Raw genomic sequence first — 14,824 nt, forward strand, 5'->3', positions numbered from 1 at the left:
CCAGGATGTTCTGTCCACTGTGTTTAGTGCTAGTGGCTCTTGGCTTCTAGGCTAACTCATTCCACCAGGCAATGAGTCAATTCAGGTATTTTGCTCAATACTTGTCCCTTCTTAGGATAGTGCTGGAGATGCACCTAACAAACAGGTATCTGCCTAGAATGAAGGCAGGGCACTTCAGACCCTGAGCTGTTGTTGATGGCAGTCCCCCTGACAGTCAACTGCTGTCTCCTTGAACATGAGCTGAGCTAGTTCCCTGTAGGGAGGGTCCTGGGTATCTCAGAGATCTAGGGGTCAGAAAGATGGCTGTGGGTAAAGGCACTTGCTGAGTGAGCCTAGTGACCTGAGTTTGATCCCTGGAGTCCAGGAAAAGAACTGACACCGGTCATCCTCTGACCTCAAGTATGTCAATGAGGTAACCTGGGTCACCACTGCTAAGGAAGCCAACTTAATAGGAAAAGGGCTGGAGCATTAGAGCCCTTCACCTTGCAATTCGTCTCTAGTGCCACCTACCACACCAGAGTTCAACTGCTAAGTAGAATCAAGGAGAAAAACTTCAAATGGGACTATAAGCCCTAGACCCTACTTTGACTTTTCTTTATACCATTTTTTCCCCCCTCAAATGAGATGAAGTCTGGGTATCCTTGGGCTTCAACTTAAGAGACCTACCTCTACCTTCTCTGTGCTCAGAGGCAGTACACGCTGGGGAGATGGCGCAAGCATAGTACTTGCCTAGCATGCAGAAATGCTGGGTTCCATCTCCAGAATCACACAAATCTGTATGGTGGTTGGTGCATGTTTGTCATCTAGCATTTGGGAAGTGCAGGCAAAGGATCAGAAGTTGAATATCATCCTCAGTTACAAAGCAAGGTAAAGGCCAGGATGCAGTGTTAAGACCTTGTCTCTTTCCTAAAAAAGGCGTGGATATTAGGGACAACTGAGGAGCTTGTCTTCCATGACTGAACCCTAGGGTTTAGTCCTTGCCCCCAAACCAGAAAAGGGGTATGGTTTCAAACAGGAGGCAGGAAGTTCAGTTAGAGGGTTTAGACACACCTTTCCAGTCCCAGCCAGGGAAACCTTTCTAAATCAACAGATCTTCAGGTAAGCCCAAGGCTGCAGGGTGTGGCTGAGATTAGGAGCCTTGGGGATTTGTGGGTTGTTTTCCCTTGTCTGAACCTTGCCATCAGGCTCTGGCCTGGACTCCCTTCCAAGGAGTATTATTCTCTTTTTGTCAGGAGCAGAGTGGGATAGCCTTTGGGGGGGGGGTGCTCCCCAGACTTCCAGCTTTTAGGACTCCACGCTACCCCTGCTCACTACTGGAGGCAGTTAGGGTGGACCTTCTCCAGAAACTGACAAGGGGTGCCAGCCTGCAGCTGGATGTGCAGCCAGAACACTGGAAATGCCCTTTTATTTCCAGCTACTTTATTAGCTCCCAAAAGGAAACCAGTCTACTGGGGCATACATTTTTTCCCCTCCTAAGACCTAAGGGTACACAAGATTATAAACTGTAAACTTGTATAAATGGTCTCACACCTGAAGGTCCGGATGCTGCACTGGAGAGGGGGGAAGGTCGTATGAAGGCAATATCTGAATGGTGATGGTGTCTTTTTCTGTTTTTGCTTGAAGAACTTTGAAAGTGCAACCTGAGGATTCCCAGGGGGAGTACTCTGACCACTTTACCTCCGGTCATTCCCAACAGAGCCCTGAAACCACACTACAGTAAACTTGAGTCAAGTAGTCAGAGGCTTAGTGGCAGATCTTGAGGATAGAACTGGGCAACATTTGAAGCCAGTTTCCCTGCAGTTGTGGAGAGATGCTGTTAGATGCAGGGCCAATTGCTAGCTGCCATGCTGGAATGTTGTCTCACTCATTATGTCCAGTTTTTGGGGTTTTCCAGATCTTTCACACCTTGTATTGAACCAGGCTTCCAGGTGGTACTAGCTCTGAACAGCAGGTTAGAAAGTCACAATGGATGGAACCAAACACCACTCAATATGATCCTCTGTGAAGTTCAGTCAACATTAAGAGATTTTTCATCATCTCACGCTAAGGGCAGAGAGCCACTTGGAGATTTTTGGGCCCCATTTTGGCAGTGAGGTAGAAGCAGAGGAAGGACTTGTGAGAGTGATCACTTGATGAGTAGCCAGAATACTCAATTCTTCAAATGGTTCAGCTGGTGAATTCCCCATCTTTAAATACTTGACTCTCACCATGCCTACTTAGGCAAGTGACCCTGACCCTTTCTACCTGTATTTCAGATTAACAGTTGGGACGAACTGACGGGAGATGCAGAGAGGGAAAGAAACAGCGGTCTCCTGCAACTGTGAACTAATACTTAGTCACAAAATTACATGCACAAAAAGGCAAGGACCTCTGGGACTAAAATTTCTTAGAAAAACTTTAGAATCTTTAAGCTTAGAGTTCCAGGCGGTTTCTAAAGTGCAAAGTGGCAGCCTGTGTGATGAAGGTGAGTGACTGTCAGATTCCATCGAAAGCAAACAGGAGTGATGGGGTTCTTTCAAAATGGCTTTTATTGAGACACATTCAGAGCTTCGGCACCATTTCCATCTGGGAACCCATTCCCATTGCGGTGGCTAAACCCTTTGTGGTGCTGGAGGTCTCACACCCATCCATCCACTTGGCAAGGCAGCACCAGAACTCAGCTATGATGTCCAGACAGGACAAGCCCGACCTCACTTCCATGCTCCCTGCAACCATCTCATTAGTGTTCCTTGCACATTTGAGGCTAAATTTCCACAAGTGGGATGTGGCTTAAATACCAGCTGGTGTTTCTGATTGGGTGTCTGTAGCATGTAGTGATGAAGACAATACTCCCTGAACCATAGTTGTTGCACACATTCATAATGTATCCTGGCAAGACTGATTTCAGAAAGCTCGTGCTAGAATTGTACATTTCCTCTACTAAAAGCCTTTCTTGGAAAGAGGTTCAGGAGTCCTGGAAGGTAGCCTGAGTTGAGATGGCTGACCTACCCCAGTATGGAGAAAAGTTCTACCCTAAATGCTAGGCCACTTCTGCCTCCTTACTGCATTCTGAATTTAGCCTGTTCTTGGAATTCCCTGCACAGTAAATCTACCAGCTCCTTCAGTGCCAGTGCCCCCAAATGTGTGCGCTCCAGTCTTTCTTTTCAGGGCAAAAATGGCCAAAGGACTCCAGAGGCAAAGCAGTTGTCTGTTTGGTACAACTGTTGCCATAAGGCGGGAATGAATGGTATGCAGGGAAGAAAGACCACCAGAGGCCAACATATTTATATCTGTCACCATCGACATTTACATAGACCCAAGTTTTGCTCCTTATCAAAGGGGAACAGAAAACCTCAAGGATGTTTACTTTTGCATCAAAAGGAAACATACACACGCATAAAAACAGTTTGTAGCTGGTACCTGGAGAGAGAGCATGCTTTAGGCAAATGACAGATCGTGATTTCCCACAAGTTTTCTTTGTAAGCGTGGCTTCCATCTCTACTCAGGGAGCTGGGGCATCAAACAGCGTAAGATGTAATGGACACACAGGGCTGTCTTGTGTAATAAAAGCAAATATTTACATTAAGCACAATACAGCAATTTATTTAGATGCTTAAAATGAATACAAAGGGAAATAAAGACCACAAAATCATACATACTACAACAGTGTGTCATATATTAGATGGTATAAATGAATACACCGAGCGGTGCTCAACTAAAGAGGAAACTAAATATCCCAAATGTAGCACTCAACCGTGCTTGCGGCTCTGACACAACACTCTTACAGATCTAAAAGGTGTCAAAATTAGTAGCTGTAAAATCAATTCTTGCATGTTATTTTAGCTTAAAAGGTCTCAGAAAGAGATCTGAAATATCAGTTTTGACAACTGTAATGTCAAGGATACTCAGAACAAGAAAAAAAAAATCCTATAATACAGGAGAGTCCAGATATATATCTTATGTGGCTGGCCTCTGTTGCAAGATTGTACAAGGTTATGTGCAAAAACTATGTCTGTCCAAAGGTCCATACTATCGCAGTGTCAAGCTTCTGCTAGGTAAACTAGATATAGCATTTATCACACAGCAAGGGCAACACTAAAAACCAATCTATGACGGGCACACAGTAACAGTGTCATAAGCATCACTTGAGGTCTAAAAGACTGTACAAATATACATTTCAACTATTCAGAATGAATACATGAAAAAAGGTCCATGTTTCTACTAGACACACTGGACTGGTAGCATGTATGCCCGCCCTGCACTACTATGTGATCAGGGTAAGGCTTTCCCAGGACATCCAACCAAACATCTTACCAAGGGAAAGAAATGCTGGAAAAGCAAACAATGAACTGCTTTTCCCTGTGAGCATTCATGAGCCGCCAGCTTATTGGTTTTTCACACTTCATTACTGAATCTACCAGAGAAGGGTCTGAAGCAAGATCAACCAATCACATGTCATAGACATAGAAATAACCACTGGGACTGTAGTGGTCATATGTCCCCAACAGCCTGACTGACCAGTCCTTGCAAGGCAGTGCCAGTTAAAAGACAACTCTGCAATCAGAACAGAGGTCCAAGATGCAACATGGCCCATGTGCTGGGGTGTGCCAGGCCCTTCAGGCTTGCTGGCTGCTCAGTTTTACTCCAGTTAAGCTGCCATGCATGGGATCAGCAACTCCGTCAGTCATGCTGTCAAACTGCTCCCCATCCTCACTGTCAATTGTGCTATTCTGCCACTCAATCTGTGGGTTTGGTAAGCGCTCTGCATTCTCAGATGCATTTTCCCACTGTGACTGGTCCTTGGACCAAAACCCTTCAACTTTTCCATAGGAACTATTCTTCCATTTTAACTGTTCTGTGTCATCTTGCACCGTAGCCTTTTTTTTGGCAGCTGGCTTACTGCTCCTTGCATCTTCACTCTGGGAAGACTCATCAGACCAGGTTCCTGGTTTCATCTCACATGTATTATCCTCAAAGTCAGAGATCTGTTGGGAACCAGGCCCACTCTCAGATGGTGAAGCACCATCTTTCCACTCAACTACATCATCTTGGTCTACCTCACTGTCAGAGGCATCATGCATTAGTTTGGTTGGCTCCTCAGTCAAATGGATAGTTTCATATTTTGAACCATCCTCCTCCTCTTTTTGGTCTAGCTTCTCAGATTCCAAAGCATCCTCAGGAATGACCTTCGGTACATGCTCCTCTGGATTATCACTAGGAATTTTAGGCTCAACTTCAAAGACAGGGTCAAAAGGGCTGTGGCTTCCATTGGATTCTTCTTCTAAATGCTCAAAACTATCTGAGAAGCTGTCGTCTTCCTTCCCAAGGCTAAGCTTTTTGTCAGCAGTCTTACTAGCATTGACTCTTGAGTCCTTCTCGTCATGATTTTCAAACAGCCACTCAGCATCAAAGTCCATCTCGTGTTTGACTTTATTTAATTCTTTCATGTTAAAGCCTAGCAGCACACCGGGCTTGTACTTCTCACAGTCACGAACACACTTCTTTCTCTTGTTACTGAAATGGGAAGCAATGTCACTCTTCCACAGCCACAGACTGGCGGCTAACTTCTCAATTTCTCTCCTGGTGGGATAGGGCTGTTTGTTGAAGTATTTTGTGAGGAAGCTTTTCCTAGCTTCGTAAGAATCATCTTCATGACCCTTGGGGTCTAAAGCTAAAACAACAGGCTCTTCAGGCTTCTCTTCAAAGCAGCTGGGAGAATCACTGTCATCCTCCAGCTTTCTCTTTTTTAGCAGAGGAAACTCCACCTGTTCATAGGTGCGCTTCACAGGAGCCAGGCCTGGAGACTGATTGAGCCGAGAAGGTGCGTTTGTTTTGTCCTGGCCATTCTGGGTTTTTCCAACACCCCTGCAGTGGACTAGATGCAGGGTGATGGTTGAGGCTGTCATGTTGCTAGTATACACACCAAGGCAATGGATACATTTGTAGGTTAGCTTTTTTTCAACTGGATGAACTGTCTGAATAACTTGGTGTCTTTCTCGTAAATGATGTGCAAGTGCATCAGATATGGGTCCTTTTAGGATTGAAAAGCAAAGAGGGCAAAGGGTTTTCCCAACATCTTTTTTATAGGGCACTGCAGCTTGAGGTGAACTTTTAACAGGGACGTCTGCTTTTTCCTGAACTTTTGGCTGTGGCTTTGGAGGAACTGGGGCATTATTTTGGGCATGATAAGCAACTGATTCGGCTGGGGCATCCCTCAGGTTGTATGTGGTCACCAGAAGATGGATGTTGGTGTGACTCCCCTGTTGCAATGTCAAATCAAAGCTCAAAGTAGAATCGGTTTTAGGTCCCATCTCTTCATCAATGTGAACCATTCGCATGTGTGCTGCCATCTTTTCCACATCATTGAAGGTTGAGCGGCAATATGGACAAGACAGACCATGAATTAACATATGGTTGAGCAGGGTATCTGTGGGCAAATAGCGATTACAGTAGAGGCATTTGCTAGTAAAATTGTGTATTTTCATAATGTAGTTAGCTACTGCTGGGACTTTCTCAGCTTTATGCTCCTTTTCAAAGTGAACACTATATACATTCTCAGGGAAAAGCTCGTTACAGATTGTACATATTTTCCACTTCTGAGTAGCACAATGGTTGCTTGGAGGAGGGCCGGTGGCTGCTGGTGGAGGTTTAGAACCGGATTGACCTAATACTCTAGAAGCCTGTGACTGAGACACAGAGGGAGACTTCACCTGGCCTGGGGGTAGAGAGGTGGTACTGGCAGTCTGCAAGGAGTACCTGGCCGCTGCTGGGGGCCTCTGCTCAGCACCAAGCCCATACGACCTCCCATTTCCACTTGGAAGTAGCTGTTTGACAGACTGAGACTGCTGAGGGATGGAAACTGGAGCATTGCCACCTAGACCCAGTCTCACTGACTGGCCAACACCATAGCTCTGGCCTACAGATTTGACTCCGTAGTTGTTTTGCTGCAGGTGAACATTGGACATCATATTGACTCCTGCTGAGTTTAAGTTAGGCTTTGGTATTGACAATCGATTCACCATCTGCTGTGATGGCAAAGACCGGACATTTCCAGAAGCAAGGGAACTGATTCTTGGTGGCAGTCCCATGCCCTTTTTCTCTTGAGGTTTGGGAGCAATCAGCATCAAGGGTTTGGCCCGGGGAACTACAACATTTGTGTGCCCAATCATGGCAGTGACCTGATAGCCTATCCGTTCATGGTCCTCAATGACATGCTGTACCAAAGCTTCATAGGACTTGGGCATGAAAAGGCATCGCTTGCAGTGGATGTTACACTCTTCTCGGGCATTTGCACCCAGGGGGACAGCACCATTGAGTGATTTTTCTCCTGCCTTTGCTATGTACGGTGCTGCTACATGCTGAAAATGTTCCCTGTAGATGTGCTTCCTGACAATCTCATATAGAGGGTCTCGGTAAGTGCACTTCTTGCAGTAATACACGGCTTGCTCTACACTGTCAGCCTGCTTGGGTTTAAGGCCATCGTTTTTGTTTTTATCTTTGAAAGTGCTGAGGCTGCTACTCGGTGCGCTGGAGTTTGGAGCATGAAATATTTTAATGTGTGTTTCCAAAGTCTTTTTATCTGCATTGAAGGTACAGTAAGGGCAATTAAGGAGAATCCTATTTTCAAAGTCTTCACTATGAACATTCCGGAAATGACTTTTGTAGGCAGAGAAGAATTTTGAGGAAAACGGACAAGCACTGCAGCAAAAAGGTTTTGTCCGATAGTCCTAAAAAATAAACGAAACAAAACAAAATAGAAACCAGAATGAGAAGGCCACTTGAGGCAGGTATTTATAAGTTTTAGGCACCTCCCCCTAGGCATTCCCAGAAATTCTTCAAGGCAATGATTTTTAGAGGTTTCTCCTGCCAGAAAACTAGAAAGAGAAACTCAAGAACTCAGGTGCATTTTGAACCAAATACCTTTATTTGTGTCCCTGTGTAAATTAAAACTCAGTGCTAAATTCTTGTCAATCCTCTAAAAATGGCTAGTCATATTTGCTGGCTGGTTTCGGAGAGGTGTCAAAGGCATCAAAAAACAAAACAAAACAAAACAAAAAAACAGGTTTCAAGAAAAAATATTTTATAGCTAAAAACAACCAGTATAAAAACCATGTAAACCCCTCATTTTGTGGTCCAGTAATTTGCTCAGGCTTCAGACACGGGAACTCATAGGTCCATATACCTTTATAAGCAACACAGGTATACTTTTCTCTTTCCCACCATCCAACAATTCTCATTAAAAAACAAAACAAAACAAAAAAAAACAACAAAAAAAAAATCCCTACAGTTTCTTCTCCAATCTAAAGCACAGTGAATTTAGACTTCGGTGTGGATCAAAAGGCTCCAGACTGGAAACACTGGCCTCTTTCTACTTCTTCTCTGGCAGAGCAGCTTCAAAAACGCCAATAAGGGCTGAAGAGACAGTTCAGTGGTTAAGAGCACTGGTTGCTTTCACAGGGGATCTGGGCTTGATTCCCAGCAACTACAAGGTAGTTCATGCAGTTTCATGGTGTTCTCTTCTGACCCCTGAGGGCAGCAAGCATGTACACAGCACACAAATACACATTAAAGCAGACACACATCAAAAGTTCTTTTTTCCCTTCAAAAATGCCAATGAAAAAAATCAGATTAAGGTGGTGTATGCTTTTCATACCAGCACTGGGAAGGCAGAGAGGCAAGTAGATCTTTGAGTTCGAGGCCAGCCTGGTCAGGACAGTGCCAGGACAGCCAGGGATACAAAGAGAAAACTCTCTATCAAAAAACACCAACCAACCAACCAACAAATAAATGGCCAATGAATTAATTAGCAGCTGCTTTAATTCAGCTAAGAAATTATCTGGAGATCGTCTTATAGACAGACGGCAGAGTGTTCAGAAGCCATGGTGTACTACAGAGCACACTGACATTAGGGATCAGTTTTCAGAATTAAGACATCAAATAGGTAAATATATACATGATAAGCAGCCATCTTTTCTTGTGTGTGTTTCATGAACTGTTTTGAACCAAAAGGAGTTTCTCTGCGCTCTTTCAAAGCTCCTCAACTGATGTAGTGGTGTATGTTTTTAATCCCAGTCCTAAAGGCAGAGACAGGTGGATTTCTGAGTCCAGTATGGCCCAGGTTAGAGAGACCCTGCCCTCAAAACCAAACATCATCTAGGAAAGCCTTCTCTTAAGAATGCTGCTCAGCAGCTCTCCGTAGTGCATTGAGTACAGAATTAGAAAGGGAATTCACATCCACTTTTCTCCATGGACAGAAGTACCATTTACAATACTATTTATCATATTTTCTTTTTCTTTTTTTTATTGAAACAGGGTTTCTCTGTATAACAGTTCTGTCTGTCCTGGAGCTCACTCTATATACCAAGCCAAGCTCACAGAAAACTACCTGCCTTCTGCCTCCTGAGTGCTGGGATTAAAATTGTGTGCCATCTCTGTCTGGACTATTATCACATCTTAATTATGGACACACTGGCATCAGTAACTATCCTGAATGTAAAGGTACAAAAAATATCCCGTCACTGCCATTCTAGGGGATTACCTACTACACCATCTTCTAAAGATTAGGTGTCATCAGAGGGATAAAGAAGTGTAAATAGAAGGCTGAGTGTAACCCAGCGACGCTGTCAAATGCCTCTAATCCCAGTACTCAGGAGGCAGAGGCAGGCGGCTATCTAACTCAGAGGCCAGCCTAGTCTATAGAGTGAGTTTCAGGGCAGTTAGGGCTACAAAGAAAAGTTGTCTCAAACAACAATGAAACAAACAAAAACACTGATCTTGACTTTTCTCTAGGAAGCAAGGGCAGCAACAGAGACAGGATAGCAGGAAGGTGGCTGCACAAACAATGCTAAGAGTGTTCCTTAGAAACAGAAGCAGGAAGGCGCCATGGAGGGAAACTCATACACCACAGGTTCCCCAACTTTGCTATTTCAGTTTTTTTGAGACACGATTTCATTTGCCCAGGATGGTTTCAAATTTGTTACACAGAATGCCTCTGACCTTTTGATCCTGCCTTCGCCCCTCAAGCACTGGAATTAGAATTAGAGGCATGTGTCGCCATATCTGGTTTACGTGGGACTGGAGAGCAAAACCAAGGCTTTGTACAGGACAGGGAATGCTCCAACTACTGAGCTCCAGTCTTGGTTCCAACTTTAGAAATTTAAGAAACAAAAGTTCTGTTCATTCTTTTAGCTTGACGTTTCTGTCCAGCAACAAGTATGAGGCCCCCTCAGGAAATGGGATGCCCGCGCTACTATTCATTTTCCAGGGTAGGCCACTGCCCGGTCAGAGCTGTCACTATGAAAGGCTCAAGTGGGAAATGGACAGTCCTAGGAGACTTACCTGATTTTTTGTAAGTGAAGGGTCCCACAGTCCTACATCCTCCCATGTAGTGTTTTTCAAATAAAAGTCATTAGGTTCAAACTGTTTAAAATCCTAGAAAAACAGTGAGAGAAATTAAAAAAAAAAAACAGTGGTATCAAGCCCAACCTGACTTGACACCTAAATTCTACCTTTTTAACCAGGCACAGGAAGGTCAACCACTGAGAACTAATGCAGTGGGGCCGAGGCTCAGCAAATGCGAAAGGCACCTGGCCAGGATTCCAGAGGAACTGCCCAAGTGCAGATGGGAAGGCTCTAGCCCTACAGCAGCTCCATTAACCACATAACTCACCAGCCACAACACTGGGAGGAGGAGGGGCGTGTGCTAATAGCTCTGGAGGAGCAAGAGTCTAGCTTGGCAACACAAACAAACAAGCAAATCAATAAATAAATAAATGGAAGGAAGGGTGGATCTAGAAGAAAATTCCGATTTTTAAACCAAGAAAGTAAGCAACATGCCGTTCAACTTACACTCTAATGTGAAATCCCCCCATGACTAAGAAGAAAGCAGCGTGAATGGTTCACAGCTGTTGGTAGAAAGTTAAACACGTGCAAACTTCAGAGTACCTATTAGCTCTAGCGGGAGGAGCAAACCCGGTACAGGATAGGAAAGATACTTGACTATTTGCATATTTATTTGGAAAGGTTTCACCCACCCCCAAGTACAGATCCATGTGTCTCTGAAGAGTTACTTCCACCCTGGAACAAATCACTAGAAGCCCATTTTTGAAAAGCTTTGGTTTCCAGGATACACCCCTGACTACTCTGAGTGGGATTCAGGAGAAGAGACCTTGTTCATGAATGAAATGTCTATTAATTCTACCCGACCCGTGTCCTTAGCAGTTGTTCCATGCCAAGCATTGTGCTGGGCAGTGGGATAAATGGCTAAGCAAGGCCACTTTAGTCTGGCCAGTAGAAACCTAAACTGTGGGGGAAATCGCTTTAAACGCTTCAGTTGGAGGTTGGGTCCAACTACCTGTAAGATCTGTAGCAAGGTGATCTGGACAAGGAGGAGACGACTCTGTCTATCCCATGGGGCTTGAAAAAAGCTCAGAATAAAAAGGCTAGGGAACAGTCTGGAAAGGCCAAACTGCTACACAAGGGCAAGATAAGTCTTTGATGGGCCAGAAGGCTGACAAACGCCAAATCCTAAGGAAAGAGATGACAAACACCTAGACAACCGTGCCTCAACAGTCAGGTCAATGGAAACAACCCAGGCTTATGAGAAGGAAAACAGGCTCTGCAGTCCCCAATGCCTCTTCCCTAACTGTGAGCCTGAAATCACTGCTTCCAATCCCCATTTCATAGACTGGAGATAAGAATTCCTAGAGTCCCCTGAGGTTATTTCAAGGACCAAGTTCATATATAGTTTTAAAGCACCTCTTGCACTGTGTATATTTTCCACGCTGTAACTGTTTTTGCCTCAGGATGCAAAGATGAACACACTTTCAGGAAAGGGAGTAAGCTCTACTAAATAAGAAGGTTTTGGTGAAGCTGAAAGTGCAGTTAAATTCACCCTCACACCTAACAGTGAACATCTTGCCCATGGACACAGTAACGGATCAGAAGCTGTCACATTAAAATTTAAAAATGGCATGCTACTTACTTCTATATGTTCTTTACAGTATTCCAACCCAATGTCACTAAGTATTTTTTTCACAGTTTTCCGGGCTTTTCTTAAACTGCCAAGATTGTTGACAGGAAGTTGGAACATAGTTTCTATTGGAAAAAAAAATTTAAGTCAAAGTCAAAACATGAACAACTTGTCAAAGTTACTAATTCCACTGATGACAGGATCCCAAACCCTGGCTCCTTCAGGTGAGAAGATGTACTCATCTAGTTTATGGAGCACTTAAAGCAGGCAGGCAGGCAAAGTGAGTGCTTGTCAGCCTTTCCTATCTTGTTGGAGGACATTTTTACCACGAGTCTAGGCGCACAAGTCTGATTAGGCTTTAACAACCCTTTAAGAGATGAATTTGAAGTTGGAGAATGAAACAGCATCAGTTAGCTATCTCAAGCCAAATCAAGTGTGTTTCTCCTTGTGATGTTGAACCTACAAACCTATAAAGCCACTCAGAACACCACAGCGTCACAGTACCGCACAGCGCTGAAGGGAAGATTTTGCTTTCTGAAACGTCAAGGTAACAACACTCTCACAAAAGCAACATGACATTCAATGACTCTTTCTATCTCCTCAAATCGAAGTTCCAAATGATGCTGTGATCTGCTCCTTAGGTGTCAACACACCTGGGCAAAGGGCTCACATGGGCCATGGCCGAGATATTAGATGGGGGAAGCCATGCTGTGGCTTCAGAGCACATGGTGACTGCTGTAGGCTTTCTGGGATCTCTTAAAAAACAAAATGCTTGTTGAGTAAGTGTCTGTATTTGAAGCATGTAAGGAAATCAAAAAGTTGCTCGACTGTTCTAAACACAAAAGCAGAAAGAAATGGAGATCCATTTTCCAAGTTTCTTAAAAACAAAAAGTACTTGTGTTTTAGAAAACTGAATTAGTACAATTTGAGGTGAGATTTTTATAAGTCTCTGAGAATATGATCTTAACTGTTTAAATAGTCTAAATTCAACATAATTTTGCAGAATAAAGTAGCTTTAAGACCAAAGTTAGCAAAAAATCCACACCAAAGCACCAGCGGTTGGGATTAGACAAATCTCAGTTTTCTAACTATAACCATCACTTTTACTGGCTGCAAGCCTGAACCCGGGGATGTTCACGTAAAGAAGTCCCAGACACTCTAGTATAAAGTACCAAAGCTTGCTGGATCTCCCAACATTAAAACAGTCACTGAAAAGCAGCATCCCCAGCCTCATCATTCTCCAGACGAACTCTTGTAAGTTGAAGACCAGGACTAGAGTGAGCAGTCCTTCCCCAGAAGGGCACCAATTACCATTTATTTCTCCTTCACACTCCCTGAGCCTTATACCAACCCAAGGAACAAGGTTTCAAAGAAAATACTAGTCCATGTGACATGAAACTAGTCATATGACTAGACACATGACATGAAAAAGGACTCAAAGGTCCCCTATGTTTTTTCCTCAGGCCACTATCTTTAAGTACTTAAGGGTCAGGCTGGGCTAGGTGATAACACATTGGCAACCCCAATTCCAGCACTCAGATGGATAAGGCATAAGGACCATGAACTAGAAACCACCTATAAGTCAGGCATAGTTACACCTTGACCAAAAATAAAATAAAACAAAATAATAACAAAAAAAGGAATAAGTTCAAATCAGTAGTTGGCTCCAGAATGTATTCATGCTACCCATCTAACTTTTTGTTTAAAATGTGTTAAGAAGGACAGCCCAAGCCTCAACACCTTTTTTAACTAGAAACCTCAACAAGGAGACTGCATTTTGAAAACAGAGAAAAAACAAAATCCCTACAGTACATACAGAGGGGGCAGAGTGGTGATATACTCTCTCCCAATCCATCAATGGCCCCCAAGCCCTGCTTAGCCTTTCGGTATGTTATGCTGGCAGGGTCTAACAGGTCCTCACCAAGGAGACCCTCCTTTCAGCACAAGGCACTAAAAGGGCAAATTGTCCAACCTAATAGAACTGCACTCTTGTCCATCTATCACTTCCAGGACACCTCAACTTTGCAGGTCATGCTGCTGGGAGCACACAGGAGACCCTCAGGCAGCAGGTTTTACACAACGCTTTGTTGTTCAGCCTCAGTTGGAACAACTCCTGCCACAAATAATGTCTTGTCAGTCAGGACTCAGGTGAGCAACATCTCTTCAGTACACAAAGCTGTTAATGTGCTCAAAAGCTGGGTGTGCTGGAAAGCAGAGAGGGAAATGCCCGAGGCAGCAGTCTCCTCACCGTGCCCACATCTCTTTCTAGACATATGAGCAAATGTGCTTAAGCTTTGTTGCCACCCAAGTCTTTGCAGAATCAACAGGCAGTGGAACACAGAAAAGAAGTGAATTAATCAAAGGAAAAATGGGATTGATGAGAACTTTGTTAAAACATCTAGTAATGTCCCGACAACCCAAATTAAAACACTATATATAGATTCAATTGCTAAATTCTATAATAATTTTGGGGACAGACCAGTGAGTTTAGTTGGTTAGAACATGGTGCTAATAAAGTAATGCGAGTGTCTTAGTCACAGCCATGCACTAACTGGAAGAGATGCAATGAATAGGCTGACCTCCAGCTCATAGGCCCTGCTTGCCTTTGGGGTGCTGGACTAAAGGCATGTGCCACCTCTCTCAGCTCACATCAATTTCTGAGAATTATTTAAATGAATTTTGAATGAATGAGTCACACCCCTTTCTCAATCTCACCTACACCTGAAGAGGAGGGCAGGAACACCACAGTTTAACCCAGGTCAAACTTCTACTTTTTTTTTATTAGAAAGCAAGAGTCTAATGGCTGCAATGAAAATCTGAGATTCATTTTGGCCCTAAGGCTATATATAATTAAAACCATGTAAATAATATAGT

General features: G+C 43.8%; 1 protein-coding gene across 4 annotated transcripts in view; it reads right to left on the bottom strand.

The window, feature by feature from the left end:
• Positions 1 to 1,378: 1,378 nt before the first annotated feature.
• Positions 1,379 to 14,824, bottom strand: part of Adnp (activity dependent neuroprotector homeobox) — a 28,153-nt gene continuing 14,707 nt past the window's right edge. For 3 of the 4 annotated variants that reach the window (XM_075963152.1, XM_075963151.1, XM_075963153.1), the window contains 3 exons: positions 11,963 to 12,075; positions 10,318 to 10,410; positions 1,379 to 7,706 (listed from right to left, as the gene is read on the bottom strand). In XM_075963152.1, coding sequence (XP_075819267.1) covers positions 4,596 to 7,706; positions 10,318 to 10,410; positions 11,963 to 12,070 — 3,312 coding nt within the window. In that variant the 5' untranslated portion in view covers positions 12,071 to 12,075 and the 3' untranslated portion in view covers positions 1,379 to 4,595. The remainder of the gene's footprint in view (positions 7,707 to 10,317; positions 10,411 to 11,962; positions 12,076 to 14,824) is intronic. The other variant, XM_075963154.1, reaches the window with a different exon arrangement.

This window comes from Microtus pennsylvanicus, chromosome 2 (genome assembly GCF_037038515.1).
Source record: "Microtus pennsylvanicus isolate mMicPen1 chromosome 2, mMicPen1.hap1, whole genome shotgun sequence".
NCBI classification, from domain to species: Eukaryota; Metazoa; Chordata; class Mammalia; order Rodentia; family Cricetidae; genus Microtus; species Microtus pennsylvanicus.